Source organism: Maniola jurtina, chromosome 3 (assembly GCF_905333055.1).
Source record: "Maniola jurtina chromosome 3, ilManJurt1.1, whole genome shotgun sequence".
Taxonomy (NCBI): Eukaryota; Metazoa; Arthropoda; class Insecta; order Lepidoptera; family Nymphalidae; genus Maniola; species Maniola jurtina.
The window spans coordinates 4326663-4352412 of NC_060031.1; the positions used below are offsets into that span (position 1 = coordinate 4326663).

At 35.6% G+C, this 25750-nt stretch overlaps 2 protein-coding genes across 3 annotated transcripts; one reads left to right on the plus strand and one right to left on the minus strand.

Annotated features, from left to right (window-relative positions):
• Positions 1-1199: 1199 nt before the first annotated feature.
• On the minus strand, positions 1200-4771 carry LOC123880818 (probable nuclear transport factor 2). Of its 2 annotated transcripts, XM_045929151.1 has the most exons (5): positions 4492-4771; positions 4131-4202; positions 3443-3541; positions 2914-3026; positions 1530-1611 (listed from the first exon to the last, which is right to left on the minus strand). In XM_045929151.1, the coding sequence occupies exons 1-4, from the start codon at positions 4597-4599 to the stop codon at positions 2916-2918; spliced, it is 390 nt and encodes a 129-aa protein (XP_045785107.1). In that variant the 5' UTR covers positions 4600-4771; the 3' UTR covers positions 1530-1611; positions 2914-2915. The 2 variants fall into 2 exon arrangements, with proteins under 2 accessions (XP_045785106.1, XP_045785107.1); XM_045929150.1 differs by lacking the exon at positions 2914-3026 and having other exon boundaries at positions 1200-1611; positions 4492-4765.
• Positions 4772-5347: 576 nt separating this feature from the next.
• On the plus strand, positions 5348-24755 carry LOC123880812 (U4/U6 small nuclear ribonucleoprotein Prp31). The gene is made up of 9 exons (XM_045929140.1): positions 5348-5662; positions 5950-6085; positions 6560-6764; positions 7116-7258; positions 7757-7941; positions 8261-8401; positions 9085-9234; positions 14139-14363; positions 24258-24755. Exons 1-9 carry the CDS (start codon positions 5468-5470, stop codon positions 24366-24368), a joined length of 1491 nt encoding a protein of 496 aa, XP_045785096.1. The 5' UTR covers positions 5348-5467; the 3' UTR covers positions 24369-24755.
• The last annotated feature ends 995 nt before the right edge of the window (positions 24756-25750 follow it).

Consider the following 25750-nt stretch of genomic DNA (forward strand, 5'->3'; position numbering starts at 1 on the left):
CGGAATTAAGCACCTATTTGAGGTAGCATAAAGGTGCCTGTCCACTAAAGTGGAGACGAGGCGTGCAGGAATAAACCAATCGAATTATTGGCATATTATAACGTGGTAATGTTATCACGTTATCTCATTGAGCTATTAATATCTATAGAAGGGGTATTTTGAATAAAAATCGTGTTCCATGAACTAATGATTTCGTGGTTGAAAACAAGTGTGAAAAGGGGGTAGTTCAATACGTCCTATGACGGCTTCAACTACTACGGATTTTTTTGTTCAGTGGCCCGTTATGTAGTTACTATGTAGAGGTTGTTATCTCCGTGTTATTGAATTTATCCATTCCTGCACGTAACTTGTCTTCCCTTCAAGTGGAGCTTTAGACTCAAGTTTTACGCTGAATAGAAAAGCACCGTAAAACTTGTGTGTAAAGGCGCTAACAGTCGCAATATATTGAGAAGATATTTATAAGATAATTTCGAATGAACAATCTCGAATTTCCAAAACAACTGCTAAAATGTACCTAAAAGGAATCGACAAAACTTAAGCATAGGAAGACGCAAACAGTTTTTGGCGCGCCAGTCTTGCGATTTGTAAATGAGCGTAACACTGCAACCTAGTCATTCACTTAGACAAGTTCTGGTCTAAAACCGGTGTGTATTTTCATGTAGTGCATGTAAAGTAACTTGTTAAGTGTTCGTAGCGTCTAAGGATTTTAAAGTTGCAAGTCTTAAATTTGGAGATTGGTAAAAAATGTACCTGTTTTCAATCGTTCTTTTGTTATTTTTGACTATTTATTACTTAAATACATGATTGTCTTAGCATCTATGTTTGTTTTATTACTCCATATCCTTGAAAATTTCACTTCACATACCTACTGCTTATGCAATGTCCTTTCCTTCATCAAGGATTTCCTTCATTTTTCAAAGAAACCTAAGGTTTTATTTGAGCATTTAGGGGTTAGAATACAGATTAAAGGATTAATAAAGAGTAGTAATTATCATGTTTTATTGATGCCAATTCTATTGTACACAATCTAAACTATAAATGACAGGAATAAATCTAGTGCTATCTCTTTCATAATGCTCCCTTCTGAAACGGATAGCACTAGATTTAGGCCTGTCAATTTAGTTAAGAGATTCTGTGTAACAGGATTAGCAACATTGGTAGACTCATTGACGGTTAAGGCAGAAATAAAAGTGGGCACATAGAAAATAATGTGTTTATTATAAAATGTATACATGTAACTGAAAAAAAATGCCTTTACATTGACTTAAGCCATCGACAATCCATCTAAGCCGAAACATCGTGTATTGCGGTAATATTTTTTAGTTCAAAACAATTTACAAGTTGAATTTTAGTGAGCTGTGACAATGATGCTAGCTTATACCTAGATAACCAAAACAATTTGCAATATTAGGTACTTACAATAATTAATGATGATTGAAATCGTATGTAACCCATGAATTTTGTTCGCGATATAATACATAAGATATTAGGTATAAATTAAGCGACGTCGTGGATACCGAGGCGGAATATGTCGTGCTGAACAAAGAAAGAATCTCCGAGTGGTTTCAATACGAATGTCTGTATGTACGGGTGTGGAGGGTCATCGTCACACTGAAAAGAAAACATATGTTTTTAAGCTGGTAAACTATGGCAATGAGGAGATATGGCCTTAGACCACGATAATATTTGTAAGTTTCACTTACGTAAGTAGCTTACGTAGTTAAAGACAGTTTTATTAATATAAATGTACTTATAAGAGTGTTTACATTATTAAATTTGTTGTAAGTTAATTATGTAAGTTACTTATGTGAGTAAAACTTGGTAAGGTTTATTCGCGGCCTTACAGAATTCTGCCTAGTATGTTGTTTATACAAAAGCATTACTACTCTTTCATAGTGCTGCCTAATTCTATTTCTAGAATCTGGTTAAATACAAAAAGTTCTTTTTGAGTTATCACCAAAAAACACAGGGATTTTTAAAAATTGATGTTTCTAAAAAGGGATGTTGTGTATAACCAAATTAGAAAATAACTAAAACCATTAGTGCTATGCATGCCATGGCATTTCTTTTTTTTGATACATCAATTTTTGAAAATTGACATGGTTTTTGGTGATAACGAGAAAACTATTTTTGCCCTACTAACAGAAATAGGACAGCAGAGTGTCCCACATAGGGTAACATAAATTAATTAGTTTTTAGTAAGAACTCATTCAGAAAACAAAAAAGGGCTGAACACAAATCAATCTAATTTCTACACAGCTTTGGTTAAATAATTGCCTGGGGAACACTTTTAACAAAAGTAATGCCTTCCTTTTCTCTTTGTACTCTGTAGGAAAGGGTAGCTCGATTTCTAGTAATTTAAGTTAGTACCAATGGGCTACTGGGATCAGATGGGCTAGAGTATGGTACAAAGCAGACTGCACTTAATGGAATAACTTAAGTATTATTAGGTATAGTATTAATTACCACTTTTATAAGAGGTCACAATGGCAAAATTCGAAAATCGTAAAAATATAGACCTTATTGCTTGACAATGAGGTTAAAATCTATAAAGCGCACTTTGACTTTGCTTAGACTTAAGTTTCAGTTAAAAAGAGACAGATTCATGCCAGCGGTATAAGCTGTCTCCTTTTAACAGTATGAGCTGAGCAAAGTCAAAGTGTGCTCTTTAGATTTCAGCCTAAGAGTTATAGACAAGAACAAGTCTCATGCTCTCGCTCATAATTCGCAGGTACAAAACATAGCGCATAGGCAAGCAATAGTGGACATACGCGCTATGATTAGCAAAGGTATTTTCATGCCATTCATAAATAAGATTTCTGCACAGGTACATTGGCATAACTTATAAAAGTGGTAACTTGTTACTTGCAACTTAACTAAGAGTATACACATGCTTGGTTGCACTCTATTTACCCTTAAACATCATGTAGTGCCAGCCTGAACATGTCATGTTCAACATAGAACGAAGTTCCTATAGGCTTCAATACAAAAGTTTGAAAGTATGCATGTGGCTGGTCTTCGTCTGTCTGAATAGTGTTAATTTTATTTTAACAATGTTTATTAACTAGTATTTCTCTGTTGCTAGTTAACAAAGAAACATGGAAAAATATGGAGGAGGCCTTTACCCGCAAGGTGCCAGACACAAAAGCTAATTAAAACAGATTGTGAACAAATTATAATAATAAGTGTGCGGAAAATAAAGCTTTAATTAAAATTAACTAGTCAGCCAGAAACAGAACACTTCAGAAAGGAATGGAGGAGGCCTATGTCGAAAGACACTGGGGTGTTACAATGGCTACAGACTGATGCAACTTGAAATATACATTCTTATTAATTTTACAATAACAAACTGTAAACCCTCAGTAAATAAAGGCTTCATTAATTTATTTAATTAATTAATTAATTAACTAGTAAATCAAAATAAATACACAGTGGTAATTACCTGCAGTCTACCAAGCACATTGATTAGAACTCCACCATCGAACATGGGTTGTGAATCGACTGAAGTTATTAGCCTACCAATCTTTTGAAATGTCAGACTCTGGAACAAATTAAAAAAAAAATTAACTGACAATCTTAGCTGTACAAAGAATTTGGTTTATTGATGGTTTGTAAAGGCAAAACCTTATCACTACCCATATTATGAATACAAAAGAGTGTCTGTTTCTAACTTTATCTTTCATTCATGCCACAACAAAGCAACAGAGCATGATCCCTTTGCATTCATATAGTTCAAGACCTGTAGAGTACTTAACACAAGACAATTTTTTTATACTGGAAAATCGGAGTTCCCACAGAACTTTTAAAAACCTAAATCCACATGGATTAAGTAACAGGCATCAGCCCAGTACAAAATAAATGTAAGTATTTTAAGGCCAAATACAGATAAACCCTCTATGATTTTATTCATATCACATACCACGTCAAAAAGTCACTTTGGAAAGCTCTTATATGTATATTGTTACAGTATTCCAATGTTACATAACTATTTGGTTTAAGGTCTTGCAAATAGGATTTAATAAAGAGATATGTTCCAAGTCGCTACTCTGTTGCAAGAGTGCAACAGAATAGCGACTTGGAAGTTGGAACATGATGCAATTAACAATCAACATTGTTAGACAGGTACTTACATTGAGTTTTTCCATTATTTTAACAGCACCTTGTAGTTGGACACCCTCAAAAGTCATAAATGAAGTTTCAACCTGAAATGGTGACATACCAGTTTTTAAGACCTCAATATGAATTTCAAAAGCGTAGCTATACAAGTTTATTTTTACTCCCTAAACTTAGTAGCAAGTAAATGAGAACAAAATCTAAAAACTAAGTTTAAATTTGCCAAAATAATAAACTTTTTTGACAATTTCGGCGGGAGGTTTTAAGACAACCTAAAAAGTAATAACATTTATAAACTTTCTTCAAACGGTAAAGCAATTGCTATAGGAATGTGAGGCGTTATGATAGCTTTGTTGAAGACATTATTTTCATACTCACATTGTACATATTAGCCAGATTCGCTCGCTGTGCCGGATCATCAAACAGTATGTAGTATTGCTGTACGAAACCCTTTCCAATTGCATCGTACTGTGGGTTTAGCGCCATTTGGCTGGTTTAGTTGTCTCAAATATCACTTGAGAGGCTCGTAATCACTATAAATGTGAAAATCTAGGGCTTTTGAGGGCCTCCGGCATTCCCTTTTTACACAGAGTGAAAAAGTGAGTAATGTGTGGAATAAATAATTAAACTGTGGATTACGAACTACGAACACGGACAGTAAAAAAAATATGAAAAAAAATCTCTTTGGATGGGTTAGGAGTGGACTATGTAGTCTGTGGTGGGAACTAGGCATTGGGAAACAAGAATCCAGAGCTGTAAAACCAGTTAAAAAACATTGGGAAAGGGAAATCTAATGGCGGCGGGTGGCGCTACATGCTAGCAGTAAACAACATACAGCAACCGACAGCAAACACCACAGAGTACTTTTTAAACGCAGTATTTGGCTTGCAGCCAATCGGATCGAACGACAAGCGCTCGCCAAGCGTTTGCAAGCATACGTAACATGCTCATGTCCTCACGCTTGCCAGTGCTTATTGTTTGCTGTTTGTTACAAGGATGTAGCGATGTAGCACCGCCATAAGGGAAAATGGGGTGGAAGTTTGTTTAACCAGCTTTACGGCTCTGGATTCTCGCCTTAAGATGGGAGCTGATCCAAAGAGTATAATAATATCGGAGATGATATAGAGACCTGCAAAGGTAAATCGGGTAAATCACCTGCCACAGATGACACCGTGACAGTGACACTGACATTTACTTTTTGTCATCCTTGTAGTGACCACAGACCACGAATGGTAGTGACAGTGACGTTAGTAAACCAATAGTAACCTAAAATTGATGTTAGTAACAAAGTTAAAAACAAATATTTGCATTTATACATTGAAAAAAAGCAAGTTTTGCCCGATTGGTTTCAAAAATGTCTCTTGCTGATGAGCTTTTGGCTGATTTGGAAGAAAATGATGATGGAGAGCTTGAAGCCATGATTGAAAACAAAACATCAAATGATCATGAATTTGCAGTACCTTTTCCGGTTGTACCAAAGGAAGAAGAAATTAAAAATGTCTCTATTAGAGAACTAGCTAAATTAAGGCATTCTGATCGCTTGCAAAGGGTATGATTTAATGGTTTCATCCATAATACTCAATCATGGACTAGAATTTGGTAGATATCATCAATCAACCAACATTCGCTCGCCACAGAGCATCTTGATTCTTGCTAGATCCTCCGCTTTTCTCATTCACCTACCCCTTTATTATATTGAAGATGTTATTAGTTAGATCATAAGGCTGGGAATTATTCCACACTGAGCTTTGCTTTGTTATCGGTACTCCTTTAGCTCTGTCCCTTCTGCTTACCTATCCTAATAGTAAATGGTAATATACTGAATTGAAATTTCAGGTAATAACAGAAATAGAACAAAATGTTGGTAATGACAGGAAAAAAATTGAGGTGACTGGTTTAATGGAATCAGACCCCGAATACCAGCTGATTGTAGAGGCCAACAATATAGCTGTTGAGATTGATGGGGAAATAGGTAGGTTTTATTGGATTATTTGAAAAATTATAAGTTATAGAATAACATTATGGTTCCCTCTCTGCATGATGCTCATATCCAATGCTGATGGTCTTGATCCTCCATGATCTTCCATTAATCACATAATGGAGGGGTTTTCTTGGAATAACAATGCTGTGGACTGTGACTTGGCTAAGAGTATAGGATTTTGACTCTTAGGTTTAATAAAATTAATTATTATTTTTACATCAAAACCTCAATGTCATAAATAATAGTAATATAATAATACAGGGACTGATGACTTAACAATCCCTTTTAAGTGAATACTATGCAAATATGTGGTTGAAAATAAATGCTAGGTAATTGTTTATGATTAATATTCACAAAATCATATAATTGCATGAAGTGGATCATTCATTGTAACCATAAATAAATAGTGTAATAATTAACCTACTTAATGTAGGTTAACTTTAAATGACAAATTTCATTTTCCAGCTATTATCCACAGATTTGTTCGGGATAAATACCAGAAAAGGTTCCCAGAACTGGAGTCATTGATCATAACTCCGTTGGAATACATCCGCACAGTCAAAGAGCTTGGCAATGATTTGGATAGAGCTAAAAATAATGAAACACTGCAGAGTTTCCTGACCCAAGCTACTATTATGATTGTATCAGTTACTGCATCTACAACTCAAGGGTAATGTTGTTTATAGTTAATTGATAATTAATTAATGTCATATTGCCATGGTAAATATGAATACTGTTAATTTTATTTGTTTAAAAAGTATGGGGAAAATACAAATAGATGTTAATACTCATCTATACTAATATTATAATAAGTTAAAGTTTATATAAGTTTGTTTGGAAGTAATCTCATGAACTTCTGAACCAATTTTAGAAATAATTTCACCTGTAGAAAGCTACATTATTTGTGAGAGTGACATAGGCTACATTTTATTTTCAAAAAAATTAGAGATCTCTATGAAAATTGTATTAATCTAACCGTGCGAAGCTGGGGTAGTCATTAATATAAACAATATCTTTGCAGGAAATTACTATCTGACTATGAACTGAGTGAGATATTTGAAGCATGTGACATGGCAGCAGAGTTGAATACCTTCAAATCAAACATTTACGAATATGTGGAGAGTAGGATGACATTCATAGCTCCTAATATAACTGCAATTGTTGGTGAGTAATTATATGCGGAGAAGATACTATATTGACTAGATTGTAGTTAACAGAGATACGTGTGCCCTAGTTGTGATAATGCATATCAATAGATTGAGATTGTTAAGCAACATTGATCCAAGTCGGTAACTAGATGGATAACTGACTTGGCAGGAATTTAAACTTTTCGTTGCTTCTATGCCTCTGAGAGTACAGTAAGCTGTTAGTCCTGGTTATTTAACACTAACATTTGATAAATTATCCTCATGAATGAAACATTTTCCATCTAGATGATGCCCAGGACTTCGTCCATATGGATTTAGGATTTTCAAAAATTATGTGGAAACTATATTCTTTTAAGGGTTAAAAGTAGCCTATGTCATTCTACAGTTAACTACATATATCCATGCAAAAAATCACGTCATTCAATCAGTTGCTCAGTTGCATGATTGAAGGACAAACCAATAAACAAACACTTGCATTTATCACATAAAAATGAATGTGCTTTTTATCCATCAGGTGCATCAACAGCAGCAAAGATCTTGGGTGTTGCGGGCGGTCTATCAAAGCTGTCCAGAATGCCAGCCTGCAATGTGCTGCCTCTTGGACAGCAGAAAAAGACCCTATCCGGTTTCTCTCAGGCTGCTTCATTGCCCCATACAGGCTTCATTTACTTCTCGCAAATTGTTCAGGATGCTACCCCTGTGAGTGTAAAAATCCATTTTCGTAATTATTTTTTCTCATTTTCCCTACACACAATCAACAAAAACAGGAACAAAAAGTTGCCTATATAGGTTTTGAATTTTGATTCCCTTGAGGGGTTATTGAAAGACAGATAATGAAGAGATTCGATAAGGGTTCCTTTTTTTCTCTAGAGATATGGAACCCTAACAAGAAATAAACTGCTTTTTTTTAATTTAGTAAAAAATTGTTCATTGTGCTCTTATTTTGAAGCCCTTTGAATACTTCTAAGAGTTCCTAGTAGTCATAAGTAGTTTTATACATCACATATATTTTTTATAGGAGCTACGATACAAGGCAGCCAAACTTGTGTCGACCAAACTGATCCTAGCCGCGAGAGTGGACGCATGCCATGAAAGCACTGATGGGGAAATAGGACGACAACTCCGAGAGAGTATTGAGAAAAAACTTGACAAACTGCAGGTACTTTTTATTTCTGATAGTATATTAGATATTACAAGTGACACCCGCGACTTAGGTTGACATATATAGTGCGCACTTTGACTTCGCTCAGACTTAAGACACTGTTAAAACGAGACAGCGCTATACCACTAGCATAGATCTGTCTCGTTTTAACTGAATCTTAGTCTAAGCAAGTCAAATTGCGCTCTATAGATTTCATCCTTAGTCAGCATGGATTTATTGTATAAAAACGCCTGGGTCATATGTCCGTCTCCGGGGTGCAAGCTTTCCTTTTACACATCGACACACATACACCGCACACACACCACACACACACTACATATACAATATACATCGCACGCACACACACACACACGCACGCACGCACGCACGCTCGCACGCACGCTCGCACGCACGCACGCACGCACGCACGCACGCACGCACGCACGCACGCACGCACGCACACACACACACACACACACACTCACACTCACACACCACCCACATGCACGCTCATACGGGCACCTATACACACAGTGCTTAGACACTGTAAACAATGGATATGATGTGGTCTAGTGTTTGTGAATTATATTTCAAATCAACTATACTACAATTTGATCTGACTCAAAATGCATGAATGGCGTATTATAGGTCCATTCGGCCTAATAAATAAAGGCTAATAAATAATTATTTGTTTCATATAGGAACCTCCCCCAGTGAAGTTCGTGAAGCCACTGCCCAAGCCGATAGAACAGAGTCGCAAGAAACGAGGCGGCAAGCGCGTGCGCAAGATGAAGGAGCGCTACGCTATGACGGAGTTCAGGAAGAACGCGAACCGACTCAACTTCGCTGACGTGAGTGTAACGTGTAACATTAATTGCTAAGTCTCCTTATTACCCGACTACGGCAAAACCATATGGAAGGGTTATGATTTTCGCAGTTTTAGTTATCTATCAGCATTTCATGAATAGCCGGGTTTAGTGCTGTTTTTTAAACTAGCTTAGCCAATTTCGAACCCCTATTTTACCCCCTTAGGGATTGAATTTTCAAAATACCTTTTTTAGTGGACTAAGAAAGGACCTGTATGTTATAATATGTATCTGCATGCCAATTTTCAGCCTAATCCGGCCAGTAGATTGAGCTGTGCGTCGCTAGATCAGTCAGTCAGTCAACTTTTCCTTTTATATATTTAGATTGAAACTTTGAGAGAAAATTACCTTGTAGGCCTGCTGGCTTGTCAGCATTCCAGGTTCATTCTTGGTGTACAAGTTCCCAACTACTAAAATAGTAATAGCCAGTAATAGGCGAAGTCATAAAACAGTAATTGTTTTAAACAAAAACATTTAACCATATAAAATAATTGAGGTTTCGGAGAGCAATATAAATTACACATGGACATACTCGTAGGCTTCATTAATGAAAATCCTATTACGGACGAAACCAATTTAAATTGAAATCGTAATTGCTTCCAGGATTACATTTGCAAACGGTTTATAGTCTTCTGTTTTCTTTGTGGTAACCGCCACGACATTTTAACTATGTAATTGTCGGGAAGTTAGACAATAGAGTGGCATACACACTGACCTTTTCTAATACAAGAACGCTGGACCTGCGATTGCCGACCTGTTTTTGAAGCAACTTGGATTTTTGTCATTTTAGCGCTAATAGAAGCAATAAGCATCATGTGAGCGTACTTGGAACTAAATGTTAGTGATGAGCCATCTTTCAACACGAAGACCATTTGACACAGTGGCACTTTTAATTCCCGGTACGCTCAGTGGTGCGCGGCGCTTCGAATAGGCACAAAATATAACTGTCATTTGTATGGCACACGTCTTCCAGCGTACTTATTTATGTCCATTTCAGTAAGCGCACAGCATACGCAGAAGACTAAATATCATGTAATATACTTTTTACATAAGTATTATTTCCCATATTTTACATTTATCTTAATCAATAAAAATAAATGAGGACATCACCATAATATAAGCTGTAAGCCATATTTTTAGTACACAATGGTGCTGATCCTAAGCACAACTAAATTTTAGAGTATTTACAACCTCTTTTTACTAATGTAATATGAAAAGGACAGACACAGTTTCGCTTCTTTAAATGTAAAATTCATGTTCCGTCCTTTTTTGCACTATTAAAAAGAAAACGATGCAGATACTCTAAATTTCGTTTAGAGAAAAACAACAGAATCGGCGCCATTACATACTTAAAAGTAAAAAAAGCTGATTCACTGAGTTGTTTACCTAATAAATCAAGACTACAGACTGTCTACTAACTCAAGCTATAACCCACATTCTAACAAGTTGCCATACATAGTCAGTTACATTCTTAAACGGAATCAAAAAAATAATTGTAAGACCACAATCACAGACGCGATGCAGAGTTATACGGCTTGCGGTAACAAACCAGTAACATGGAAATATTTACTCGTTACTGTAATAATTACCGATATTCGCAGAATCCTTATACATTTACGGCGGGGTACACATTGACGCGAAAAACGCAGCGATTTTTTTCAAAAGTTTTAAGACAAAAAAACAAAAACTTGAAACATGAGTTGACCTAATTAACTTTACATAATGTAACTTACCGGGGTGCATAATTAATAGATTTCAACCTTAGACTGCGTCATCACTTACCACCAGATGAGACAAGTGATATCGCAGTCAAGTGTTAACTTAAAGAAAAAAAGTACGGCACACAGTGTGTTCATGCAGCGAATGTAGCCCCCGCCTTATGTTACGCTCGGCGAGTCGCGGCACTTTGCAGATGAGCAGAATTTCAAATGGTTTTTTCACCGTGTTCAAATAGACCGGAACTGTAACTGGTGAAGCACGGATGTCCGAGCGACGCGGACGGCCTCGATGTCCAAAGCGCCCGCGCCGGCTGCATTCAGATAACTTGAGCATTTAGAAAAGATGTGCGATTAGGAACAGTAGCGTACTCGTACTAGCGCTACATTGATATTCTAAATTACTCTTTTACGCGCACATTTAAAACTACCTACCTAACTGATAATACGCATCTTACCCTACATATACCTACAATATTACGGAAGACATTACAGAAGGGTGTGTCGACCGCTTTGACCTGCTGGGCGATTCAGAACACTCGATTCGGTAAGTTATCGTTCGATAAGATGTATTTTTCAATCAAAACTACATCTTATCGAACGATAACTTACCGGATGGAGGTGTTTTGAATCGCCCTACTGGCCTGGACTTGGGTATAAATAATTTGGATTTTAAAGCATGACCGTTAAATCAAACGTCCTATTTCGATGACGATGATATATAGGTAAATAAAAAAATAAAAAAAAATATAGATACTACAAAGTTTTCGAGATGTGAAAATTTGTGCTAGTGGTAAAGATAAAATGAGCATTTAGAAAAGATGTCTGCGCTTAGGAACAGGGCAGGTGTTAATCGTGTTAGCACCTGCATGCAAATGCATAAGGCTTCGGAAGGATTTAAACACTTTAAAGATATGGCGACACATGCAACGTAGCACTTCGTTGATACAATTTGGTTTTGTTGTTGATGCATTTTGAATTCCACGGACCCGTACAAAGCGATTTGCTTCCTCGTTTCTAATACCGGACTGCTAGACAATGCCCTTCCAGCTTCCGTTTTTCCTGCTAGCTATAATATTGGTACCTTCAAAAGAACAGGGGATAGGCACCTTCTGGACAGGCACGGCTCCACCTTAGGCTGCATCATCTTAGCTTGGTGTGATTGCAGTCGAGCGCAAGCCCATTTAGTTATAAAAAAACATTATTTGCGTTCGCATTGTCAGTGTTAGGTAGTAATTTATTTATGTCTCGTAAACACATTTGAATTTAAAGATTAATGTTAATGACTTCACTTATACACAGCTATACATGGTCAGTGTAATTCGCATAACTTAAGATACACTGCGGATGCGTATCTACGATCAAAAAGCTTAAGCAAAAAATGGATTTCTAAAAATAATTGATTTTCCAATCTCATCCCTTAATTTATCTCAATAATTCTAAAGCGAAATGCAAACTGGCAGAGGAGTGGAGCGAAGGTGTGGCGCCTGTCTTTAATAACAGCTCAAATTAAACTTTTCATTTGGTATAGCTGTCACCCCCAATAAGTACCTACTTTATTTCACTTTCAAACAATTGCAACATCTTAATTTTATTAATACAATACATCAAAAGAACCTCCCGCTTCTTTTTGATTAACACTTAATTATTTACTGACATTTGATTATAATAAATTATTGTGAGCGAATCAAGGGTCTAATCCAGGGGTCTCCAAACTTTTTAGCCTGAGGGCCAGACTGAATCATTCTTCCCTCTCCGAAGGACCAAGATCTATCTAGAAACTTTTGATAGCTTATTGTTTTGTATGACTTCTCTACATCCATATTCCATACGAATCCATATCCATATACTTACATACTAATATTCTAAATGTAAAAGTGTGTCTATCTGACTGTCTGCTAGCTTTTCACGGCCCATCCGTTTAACCGATGTTAACGAAATTAGGTAAAGAGATCGCGGGGAAGAACATAAGCTACTTTTAGGGTTCCGTACCTCAAAAGAAAAAGGAACCCTTATAGGATCACTTGTTGTCTGTCTGTCCACCTGTCCGTTTATACGTCTGTTGTGTCTCTCAAGAAAACCTGTAGGGTACCTAGAATCATGAAATTTGGCAGCTAGGTAGGTCTTATAGCACAAGTAAAGGAATAAATCTGAAAACCGTGAATTTGTGCTTACATCACAAAAAAATAAAATGTATTCATGAACAAATAATTAGTATTTTCAATTTTCAAAGTAGGATAACTATACATACCAAGTGAGGTATCATATAAAAAGGCTTTTTACCTGTATATTTTGAAACAGATTTTTATTGATTTTTGCATAACAGTTTTTGATTTATCGTGCCAAATATCGGAAAAGTACGGGACTCACGCGAGTCTGACTCGCACCTGGCCGGTTTTTTCAGACATTTTCAGCTTGTCGTAGATCTTGGCCTGCGGGCCGTAGCTTGGAGACCACTGGTCTAACCAAAACTTAAAATGCAGTGCATGAAAAAGTAGGTCAATCGTGATCCGATGAACGGACGATATTACCCACTCGTGCAGATGCAGGGTTATTTATTACATCCACGGATTAGAAATTAAATGCACCGTGATTTTATAAGGCGATGCTTTGTATCGAATGGCTATCCAAAATTTATTATTATTTCTGTGAAAATGTTTGCTAATTTACAACTAAACTGCTATTACTGCCTATCTTATCCGTAACTAAATGATACCGCGACTTCGTCTGCGTGGATTAAGTTTTAAGAAATGTCGTGAGAACTTAACTCTATAATTTTCCGGGATAGAAAGTATCCTATTTCACTCCTCAGCTCTTTAACTTATACACGTGCAAAAATCTTTGCTCCGTTGTGGCGTGATTGAATGACAAACAAATGCACTTTCCTCTTTATAATATTAGTAAGATATACTTGTACTATACAGATAGTAGAGATAAATAGTCGACTTTGTATGGCAAGAGAATCACTACCCATATTATAAATGCGAATGTGTGTGTTATTTTTGATTTGTCCTTCAATCACGCCGCAACGGATTGATGCAATTTTTTATGTGGATATTGTTGACATATTATACCACTTTTCATCCTGGAAAATCAAAGAGTTCAAACGGGATTTTAAAAAGCAAATCCACGCGAACCAAGTCGCGGCCATCAGCTAATTGATGTCTTTCACAGATTGAAGACGACGCTTACCAAGAAGACTTGGGCTACACGCGCGGCACGATCGGCAAATCGCGTACAGGACGCGTGCGCTTGCCGCAAATAGACGAGAAGACCAAAGTGCGCATCAGCAAGACCTTGCAGAAGAACTTGCAGAAACAACAGCAATACGGGGGCGCCACCAGCATACGGAGACAGGTTTCTGGCACCGCGTCCTCGGTCGCCTTCACGCCTTTGCAGGTCAGTAACATGACTCCGGTAACCTCTAAATTATGACTGCCAACCGTGACGTACACACGCTGACTGGTTTGGTGAGTTACCTTCCCGAACATTGAAAGTATCTAATACATTAGTAGGCATTTTAATTAAGTTATTTGCGTATTAAATGTATCTTTTAAAAATCTCTAAACTGGACAAAATTGACTGCACTAAATCTAGTGGTACCTTTTAAATTATTCTGATATTACCGAATCAAAACAAAGGCAGTTAGTACCTACCTATAAACTTGGTAAAAGTGAATCGATATAAATTTCACTAGCCCTTGTGACCTTTAGGAGAAATTAAAACTGATAACAATCATTGTATTCCCGTAATCTCGAATTCGAGTAGAAAACGAACACGATACCGTAATAAAGCTGTTTGATACCATCGTTTAGTGGAAACTCTTGCCCTGCATAGTCGACAATCGATAAAGTTAAACTTTGAAGTATTATTTATTCCCGTTTAAACTATTCGTTCACGTCGATGAGACTGGTCAAAAAGCCGATTTAGCGAGTACAATGATATTGGGTTGTAAACAAATACTGAATAATTTTATTGATATGTCTAAAAGTAGCCATATGCTTTTCACAATGTTCTCTGCTGGAAGGCATAGACTAACCAATTTAGTAGATAGGTTAGAGTAGTTTAGCTTAGTGATTTGTGTAGGTACGAACGACTTATTAGCACTAATGCTCACTTATAGGTGCAACGCACACCGGCAGAGCGGAGCAGAGCCGAGGCATCTTCCTTTCCTTTTTTTCTTGCCTTATCCCAAAGTTAATAAAGCTAATAAAAATAATTAAAATAGTTAATAAAAATATACCTAACTCTTCTATAACAAAATGGTCGTCATTAGGCAAACCACAACATAACTAATTCCCATTCCAGTAAATTACTTAATGCGTATATATATGCGTTAATATGTGAATATAATAATTATTAGGAAGCAAGGTTTTCTTAAATAACGCATAAGGTTTAGAAATTTCATGTGCTAATTAGCAAAAAAAAAAAAATACTAGACGTATTCTTCGTGAGAAAAACGCGGCAAGTGTTAAGAGATTATAAATTTGCGAATAGAGCTAATTACCGAGTCGTGATCCGTAAAAAGATATCAATGAAAATATACTGTTGAAAAAGTACATTACATAAACCCATCAAGTATTGTTAGAAACTGTGCCGCTGTACTCGGCTAACAAGTTCCATTGTCATCAGAACTCCATAATGGGACCTGCATTATCTCACGTATTCTAAATATGCATACACGAGTGTTTTATTCACAAGATACGCGCCATCTTCTTGTGTAGTTTTTTTTTTTGTAAGCGAACGCGATTGATCAATTACTACACCGTCTTATATACGAATGCCAATAGTGCTGAATAAACGCGACAATAATACTGATTCTGATGGCAAATAAATGTTAGAGTATTCCCGTCTTTGTCTTACCAATATAATAAGAAAAGGACAGACGAACTTATTATTTAAATCTGTCAAACCTAGTGACTTTAGGTGCCAGTCTTGAGCATAGAGTTTAAAATTAAAAATGTTAAGTTGTTAATTTAAAATTATTTTTTGTCCTTTTTTAACAATATTGAAAAGAAAAAGGTAGGTATGCAGATATTCTCAATTTAGTTTAGAAAAAGACGTCAGAATCGACGCCAGTGTCATTTTCGTAGGAATGCGTGCAAAAACAGAAAGAAAATCTGGCACGAAAGACCATAAAACAATTCATCCATCATTCTGCAGCAATAAAGTTATTATCTACTCGCATCATTTGATATTGGCTTAAGGCGTGATTGTTCTTTCGTTATTCAATACGTTAATGAAGGTCTAATTACTTTTACTTATCTAAAAAATCGTTGGAATGCTTATTTTGCTCTTTGCGAACGAAGGCTGGAGATCTTAATAATAAATTATTGTTCTCTCATTTTAATACTATCTTTGGGTAGAGTAAATTCTTTTTTACAAGAAGACTTATAGCACTGACGCAATGCCGCCTGTTTATTGGTCTTTTATCGGATGTACTTTGGAGAGTGTAGTCAGGAACTTCACCTTGTTTCTTCTTCACCATTTTACCACTGAACAGCGAGAAACCATGAACGTTGCATCCTTATCTGGTCGACATCCAATCTACTTGTACGAAATGTTTTTACTCACCATTTCTGATATATCTTCAATGCAAAAGTAAATAGAGATCTTCTATGTAAGCGTTCTCCAACCGAGACCTCATCATTGCTTTTTATTAGCATGATTGGCGTCATGCGCAAGCTCACTTCACAGTAAAAAGGTCATTAATGATTTTCTCATGTTCATTAATAAAATAATTAACTGTGTTTTAAATGCTTACAAAATTGGTATTAGATTTGTTCGAATAGGTTAGTTAGTTGCGCTATAAGCGAGAATTATTATGAGTTACTTGATACGTACTTTTTCTTTTTGGGGAAAGTTCATGACTAAGAAACAAAGATAGTTTGGTAGCACAAAATAACCATACATCTACATTTTACATGTTAGCTAGCAATTTTTACTTTTGGTTTGAATAAAATTATGAAAGCACCAAGAGAGCATAAGAGCGAAGTAATAATTATGTGTGCGGTCTTGACACAATACGTTATAATAAAATACGTTATTATTGTAATAATGCGGTGAACTCTGTAACAAAGCATTTTCCAACCACATTTAGAAACTGGCGGATTACACAAAGGTCAAGGTGCAGCATTTTTCTCACTTGATAAGACAGACAGATAACACTGCTCTACAGTGGAATGGTATTTAAAATATTTATACTAATTTCGACTCATCAGCCCGCTGAATACTCGTTGCTATAAAGAATTTAGAATAATTTACTAAATTATTCTAAATTAATACTATAAAGAAGTATTTCTAAGTTCAACAGCTATGGTTCAAGTCTTCAAGATACGTGACGTCATACGAATGTTTGATTCTATCTCCATTTAACTGACGAATGCTAAATTTACTTAATATTTCGCCACCAAAGTGCTAAAAACATTATCTTTTAATATCCTTGGGTCTTTCATGATTTATTATCGTTAGTAATAAAAATAATTAACGTGTCAATATTTTGTATTTATGTTTTCCCATAGCCGCGAAAATTCCGCTGGTCAAGTATTTTTTTGGTCAATGTTAATTTAAAAACATGGTAGTGATTATTATAATAATATGTCTCATTGAAATTGGTTCAGTTTCACCCCTTTCACGTATGGTTTTTACAGACAGTCATAGTGTAAACATATATTAAACAATAACTTTTCTGGCATTGAACTAAATAGAAGAAGCTATTTCAAACGAAAATCGTGTTTTATGAAGCTGTCAAAATTAGTATGACATTGGACATAAAGTTCTTCCATAAAACATTTGTTTAACATAGACCTATTTTTAAGTAAATAATATCAATAATTCAATAATAATAATCAGTTCTAGTTTTAAACGTCCTTAGGTCCAAACTGCATCTATCTTTAACGTATCATATAATACCTACTCTTGGACAAGTAGGTACATTTATGAAATAGTTTATGGACCGTAAAACATAACGATGCTCTCTTGAATGTGGATGGGACGTATCGTTAATACCATCTTACTTCTGGAGAGAATGTAATATTTCAAGTTCATTGAGAAAGTAGAAATCTGGCATACGTCGGCTTAGTAGGTTTTAATATACCCCTATTTCTGTATTTATTTTTAGGTTATGCTGCGCTATTATACACTGTAAGACTTTTCTGCAAAGATTATATTGTAGTTTATTTAAATAATTTAACAATTAGTAAGTTGCTTATATGATGGAACTTTAATTAACTATTGACTTAATTGTCCTAAAAATATTTACCAAAAAGGGTTTAGAAAAAGGCATTATTAATATGAAAGTTTGATAGAAGTTTGCAACTTTTCAGGTTTCTCAGAACATCCGCAGTTCTATTTGCAAACATTACAGAAAAAATATAAACTTTTTGATGTAGTTACATAGTTTCGTTAGATCAAGAAAATAAATCTCACAACACCCAACCTTATCAGATTTTCCAAAGTTTAAGAAATAATGATCCGTACCAATATTTTCCGCTGAGTTATCAGGTACAATTTTGCCAAAACATCAATGAACAACCACCAAACTTTTTGGTAGTTGTTTATTGATTGACACGTTTATTTAGCTCACTGGACATTTCATTCGGTTGTACACCACGCAAAGTGTTTAACAAATTAAAACTAAGATACGATAATCATGCCATTCTATCTTTCACGAAGCTTTAGTACTTTTGACGTTTGATCACCAATGCCCATAAGAAATCAGGAGTTTGACAGTTATTTATACACTACTTGTAAAATACAAACAGCTAAGAATGTGGAATGTCCTTCTGCCGTGTTTCCTGTCACGTATAACCTAAATAAATACCTTCAAGGTAAGAATAGACATCTTGTAGGCAAGCGCGCTCCGACATAGATTGCTTTTTATCAAGCATGCTTGTCAAGTGCAAGCCTATCTTGCAATAAAAAACACGGTGTAGTGAACAACTAAATAACATGTCCATTGTCCACTGGATACAGAATAGGCCTGCTGGCCCTTTAACAAATTGCACGTAACTGGAAAATATAACTGCATACTTATTTGTATTGCAGAATACAGACGATTTGGTTAGGACTTTCACCGTTTAGGTTTCGCTGTTGGTATTTGTGTTATGGAAATGACGCCCTTTGCTGGTTAAACTGCTGACATTCTATTAGATGTAGCTGTAAGATGCTATTGGGTTGTATGCAAATGTACTTTAGTTCCATTGTTGATGGAGAATGTAACGTGATACAGAACCTTGTAACTATTAAATCTGTGGATCTGTACTTTCTACTTATTCTAATAGGTTCGGTGCCCAAGAGGTTGATTGGGGTTGGTACTTGATAAAGAGTGAAAGTTGCTGTAGTGGCTGGTAAATGCAGGTGGCAAATTTCTAGTTGGATCTGTTTAAAATATCTCATTTATCAAATAATCATGAAATAGGAATCCAGTGTCGCACAACTTTTTCGATCGGCGAAGAAAGTTACAGTTCTATTTTAATTTTAACTCAGTATTAGGCTTGAAACTTTGCAGCTTAATTTATACTGGTACTGCGATTCGCGCTCAAATTTTACCGTCCAGAAAATTCTGAAATAATAATAATTAAAAAAGGCTTATGTACTTCAAAAAGATAAAACCTAACAGCTATTGTACTCGCGATTCAGTGATTAGATTTATTTATAGATCGAAAAGTATATATTCAACAAAGAAAAGTTTTTACTCAGAAATGCCTAGAGCAAAAACCAAAATAAGCCCACACGCCTCGCAGCAATCCGCTCAATGAACCGCAACGCGTAAAGCATCGCATGGACAAGAGCGTGGGTCCGTAGCGAATATTATTTTTAACCCCCGACCCAAAAAGAGGGGTGTTATAAGTTTGACGTGTGTATCTGTGTACCTATCTGTGGGTCTGTGTATCTGTCTGTGGCATCGTAGCTCCTTAACTAATGAACCGATTTCAATTTAGTTTTTTTTGTTTGAAAGGTTGGTTGATCGAGAGTGTTCTTAGCTATAATCCAAGAAAATGGTTCAGCCGTTTGAAAGTTATCAGCTCTTTTCTAGTTACTGTAACCTTTACTTATCGGGGGTGTTATAAATTTTTAATTTACACTTGTGATAGGTATTATAGTTTGAACGCACTTGTGGCGGATATAAAAGGAGTCTATTATTCGTAGCGCACTCCAATCCAAACATACATACGTAGTTTGGTTCTCGGTACGTCTTTGTCGGTGAGGTAATAACTTGCCAAGGCTGGAGCCGTCCCACCAGTCCAGAGTCCAGACCAGTGATAATTAAAAATTAATTGTCGAATTAATTCCCTGCCAGGAATCAAACCCAGAAGCTCCCAATTAAAATAAACGACATCTTTAAGTTAAAATAAAAATAGTTTTTTAATTCGTGAGAATCCATGTAAAACAATAAAATAAATGTAGAGACTCTAGACAATACAATTTAAATTATATAACCTGACTTGTTTTTCGTAGATTTTCATCCCTGATAATATATTATGGCGAATAGAAAATAAAACTTAGATTACTGTGATTTCAAGTCTCGTTTTAACCTTTATCGCCTGTATCTCCTTAATAATGCTATTAGCTCTCAGTTCCTCATACCTGCGGTTTTCCAATACTATTATTCTGCTAAAGTCGCTATTCTTAAGTGCTAACGACCTAAGAGAACTGGCTGCCATTACGGCGCACGCTCGCTACCATAGCCACTTTGCACGGAATCCCGGAATCTTCTTGTGCAACAGCATTGCGTTTGTTGGCCTTGTTGGTATCACAAGACCAACTTGCTCATCATACTTGGCCAACTTGTTGGTACTTTATGTCCAACGTGTAATCAAAGTATGCGCAAAGAAATTATTTGTAAATCAATTCCAAATTCAAACTAATATTCTTAAGTATAAGGCAATTTGACACTTCTTTTGGTTACAATTTAGTACAGGTACAGTCAAAATCTGTAATAACGAAAATTCGATAAACTCCAAATAGCCCGGTACTTTATGATTTGTTCACTACTCATTATGTCCAATACGCCGTTATTACATGGCGTCGTTGTAAACGATTTTGATTCATTGCTATGTATTTTAGTAATTAATATTAGGCTGGGCTGGCTGGCATAGTATCTGAGGAATGGACCATTAATGCCTAATTTTTAAAAGACCAATTAAAGGAACCAATGAAATCAAAACAATTATTATTAGCAAACCACCCTCTACCGTAATCTGTAAAGATGATTATAAAAATATTGAAGAATTTATCAGTGTAGAGTTGGACAAATCTTTGTACCAATGTTTCAATGCGAGTGCTATCGTATCACCGCTAGGCAGATGGCAATCAGCTAAGATTATGCGCTTGCGACGCCGCGGGATATTATGCGGTCCTTAGTAGTGTTTATGATCATACGTGAACAAAGGTAAATGTTTCATAACACCAGTGCATTTCAAATTGAAACGCTCAACGTAGCTATTGACGTACGGTTTGTTTACTGTGCCTAATCGTTCAATTATGTATGAGTATAAAATACATATGTATGAACCAACCAAGCCATCGAAAATAAACGCGTGAAAATTGTCTGAACTCTGATTGGACTAATGGAATCGTCAAATACTGTACTCTTATCTAGTAATTAATGTATTGACTACATAATATGTATTATGTAATTTCGATCAAAGTCGCGTCATATTAATTTTATTATTGTAATTAAAGTGCACCTACGCTTTAACTTTTATAACGAAGAAAGTTAATAATATTACCGATATGAGTTTATCTAAACAACAGGGGATAATATCTGAAATCACGCTTTCTTTTATGATCTCTTTTCTCTTGTCCGCCTCCACAAAATTTTTTGTGTATCTTTGAATCAGTGATGTATAATAAAAATTTCAATATCTCATTGCTTTTGATATGGCACTATAATCTGTATTGTAGTATGCGCTGTCTCTTAATCATTTTGTTTTTAATTAAAATAAATTTTAATAATCATTAGCTTGAAATATTGGCAAACAATTAAAAAGACAAGCTTTTTATCATTTTTAATATTTTGCACGTATAACGGTGGCCGAAGAGCTAGTAGCAATAAAACTTAATAATAGTGGTTTATATTTTCCGTTAAACCAAGTTAGTTTTCATGGCACAATTCCAAGTTAAAAAATCTTTATTGTTTATAGCATTTAACACAACATTTGACACAAACACAGATGACCATCCTCTGTAAATCTACTTATCAAATCTTTGGGATCTAGCCGCAATGCTTTTTTTATCTTTCCCGCCATAATAATTCATCCATTTGAAATACAAATAAGTATAAAGATCAAAATGTTTGACGATTTCGCCAGATTTCCCCATTTATTATATTAGTTGAGATTTATTAAAAGAGTAAATAAAATTGCCGTATTTCAATAATTAACATTTTTAAAGCATAGTCATTAATCAACAAATTATACAATGTTTGATGTGTTAATTACGTTTTTATGGTTTTTAAAGATTATCTAATTAATTACATCTAAGTTGAAATCAGCTCGTCTTTATTGTTGTTGTTAATTGTATTAAAAAACATTTGACTAAATTCTGCTGTCCTAATTTTTTTCTTATATACATTGAAATGGACCCTGAATGAATGAAACTGAGTCGATCGGCACTAAAAAAAATTACTCAATTTTATTTATTTTACTGGACAACTTACGCTTGACCAAAAAATTGATTATGCTAAAATTGTTTTCACAAAAAAGACCTAAGGATTCCTAAGATTGTTTCCCTGTATTTATGGTTTTGGATTCCCCATACCTACTGTCCCACTTAAAAAACGCACTAAGTATAAAATAAAATGTTAAGATAATCTTATCATGATTCACTAGTTATTGAAACTTATTTGAATTTTCAATTGTCTCTGCGACATCGCGTGTTATTATGAGATTTTCTAGGTTATGAAAAGCCGGAGTCAAGGCAGAACCATCGTTATTACAATGACAATCGCAACATCTAATCATGCACCCAAGGCGGGCAACAAGTCGCACTTTTACGAACAAATGAAACGTCATGCCAGCCATTGCCTTACTTATCTACTTGTGTGACGGAGCTGAAACGCCGCGTCTAGTAATCACAGATCTAAATGATTATAGCCAGAAATGGCGAGCGTAGAACAGAGCTACGGCTGTTGCTATCAAATGGCAATGAGTTAGAGCATGGAGCAGCAGATGTTATACATCAGGCGTCAAAAAAAGCGCCGCCACGTAATGATTACTTAGATGGAAGTAATGAGCATTTTAAGCCAACATAAGTGCGCCGTAGTCACTAGGGTGCAAAGTGATATTAACTAGCGTGAAGGAACGCATTCCTTTAGGCCCTAGTAGAATTCGTTCCTCTGGCACGTTAGCTACTTATACGCCTCTCGCATTCATCTTTTGCTCGCATTGTTACTTCATCAAGATCTATCATGCCTACTCTAGGCATGAACTTTTTACATCTAAAAAGAAATAAATAAATAAAGAAAAACGTTTATTTTGAAATTGTGCCACACGTTGCATCTGAAGTAAAGTAATCATATTGAGAGACGTTAATTCTAGAACCCTACACCATACTGATTTTCCTAAAGTGGGGTAGGAACATTGGAGGTTGGTTGCTCCGGTGCCTCACGTAGGGTTGTCGAGTGACCCCCATAATCAGCAGTTTATTGATGGAGTATGATCTCTTTTTGATAAAACATAAGTTCACTGACATATTGTCCATTTACACAATGGCAAAAAACATAAATGATAAACTTGTACCTACAACAGTCAAGTTGAGTTCATTTTGCTGCTCTAGTAATATGGCAAATCTCTGTGATATTGTATCGAGTTTGCAATTTTATTGCTAATGCCGTGTACCTCTTGCTCGTGACTGCTGCTACAATCACCATTAAAGTCGCAGCCGACAATGGGACTATAGAACGAATTGACTATTGACTGCGACTGATAATGATACTACTACACTACTACTACTAATCCATACTTCCATCCATACTTCCATACTAATATTATAAATGCGAAAGTGTGTCTGTCTGTCTGTCTGCTAGCTTTTATGGCCCAATAGTTATACCTATTTTGTTGGGTAAACCCAATTATTTCTTTTTACCATGATTTCAAATATATTCATCATTTCTAGGGTTCCATACTCAAAACTGCCATATTTTTTCCAGGTTAGCCCGCCTATATCTTAGACTGTATCTTTACTTACCACCAGATGAGATTGCAGTCAAGGATTAACTTGTAAAAATCGTATTAATTTCTGTACCCGGTTCGAAGGACCATTATTAACTTATAATGTCTATTGTTACAGGGTCTAGAAATTGTGAACCCGCAGGCGGCTGAGACGCGCGTGAATGAAGCTAACGCGAAATACTTTTCGAATACGTCCGGATTCTTGTCCGTTGGCAAAAATACGACATGAGTACACTGACAAACGGCCTTATTCACAATCATTAGTATGAGGTCTCACAGTGCGCTCGAACGCATAGTGTAAGTTCCACCAATCAGATCATTGTAAATTGACCTGATGCAGTAATCTGATTGGTGGAACCTACACTGTGAGTTCGAGCGCACTATGAAACCTCATAGTAACGTTTGTGAATATGGGTGTAAGTAATAAGTAAAACGACCAAAACGCGCTCGAAACGTTTGCGGGCTAGATATTATGTGAAAAAAGTTTCCGTGCGTTCTGACTTAAATTGCTTTAAATTATTATTAAAAGGAATATACAATGTTACGCGTTTCAATTCTGTGATTGTGTGATTTGTATGAAATAAGTATGTGAAATAAATTTAATTTCATTCATGAAGATGTGTTTTTTTAATAGAAACATTCTCACCAAACATCTATAAAGCGGAATTTGCTTTACGAAATTAGTTTCACGATTTCATACTGCATGTATTACGAAATAAGACGTTTACACGTGCAATTGGTGATGAAATTAATTTCGTGAAACTGATTTAGTGCCACTAATTTTTGTAATGTAAATTCCGCTTAACAGGGCTCTCTCCGTCACTCGTTTCATACAATCGTAGTTCCAATTTCATTTGAATATTAAGCAACCAAAGTCCATGAAATTTTGCAGACATATTCTAGAAACTAATATCTATGTCTGTGGTTTTCCAGATTTCTGTTAAAATATTCGGTTTCAAAGTTACGCGGTCTTAAAAATTTTCATACGAATCTTTGAGCCCCTGTAATTTTAAAACTACATATTTTTAGAAAAATCTAAAACACCACAGACACAGATATTAGTTTCTAGAATATGTCTGCAAAATTTCATGGACTTTGGTTGCTTAATATTCAAATGAAATTGGAACTACGATTGTATGAAACGAGTGACGGAGAGAGCCCTCTTAAGGCTCATGGCACATTGTAGCAGTCGAAGGTGACGGGCTGCGTCTTGAAAAATGTAGTGATAAACATTTTGCTTACGAATGTGCGGGTTGACGCACTTTTTTTTTATTTGACATAGTTTACTTTTAAACATTTTAGAAAAACAAGTAAATTGCCGTAATACGTCTTGAGCCTAAAAGATTCGAATACAGGAAAAAATTAAATCAAGTAGGTATGTAGATTATTCGCTTACGATAATTTTTTCACCAAAGAAAATTCTTCTCGCAGGAAATAAACGAGTAGTTACGGTATGCGTATACCCCACAATTCCTACCAAGACATGCAAGTTTCCTCATGACGTTTTCCTATATATATTTTTTTCAATACAACATATTACATACATAGTCTGATTCGTGTCATTTCCCTGCATTTTACTTCACATTAAGCAACTCGACACAGTAAATGTCC

Bases quoted from the DNA above. Each gene is read 5' to 3' on its own strand.
- LOC123880818 (XM_045929150.1), bottom strand. From the start codon at position 4,599: ATGGCGCTAAACCCACAGTACGATGCAATTGGAAAGGGTTTCGTACAG. The intron at 4,203-4,491 runs GTGAGTATGAAA...TCACCATTTCAG, and splicing joins ATCTGGCTAATATGTACAAT to GTTGAAACTTCATTTATGAC. The intron at 1,612-3,442 runs GTAATTACCACT...TTTTCTTTTCAG, and splicing joins ATGTGCTTGGTAGACTGCAG to TGTGACGATGACCCTCCACA.
- LOC123880812 (XM_045929140.1), top strand. From the start codon at position 5,468: ATGTCTCTTGCTGATGAGCTTTTGGCTGATTTGGAAGAAAATGATGAT. The intron at 5,663-5,949 runs GTATGATTTAAT...TTGAAATTTCAG, and splicing joins ATTCTGATCGCTTGCAAAGG to GTAATAACAGAAATAGAACA. The intron at 6,086-6,559 runs GTAGGTTTTATT...TTCATTTTCCAG, and splicing joins TGAGATTGATGGGGAAATAG to CTATTATCCACAGATTTGTT.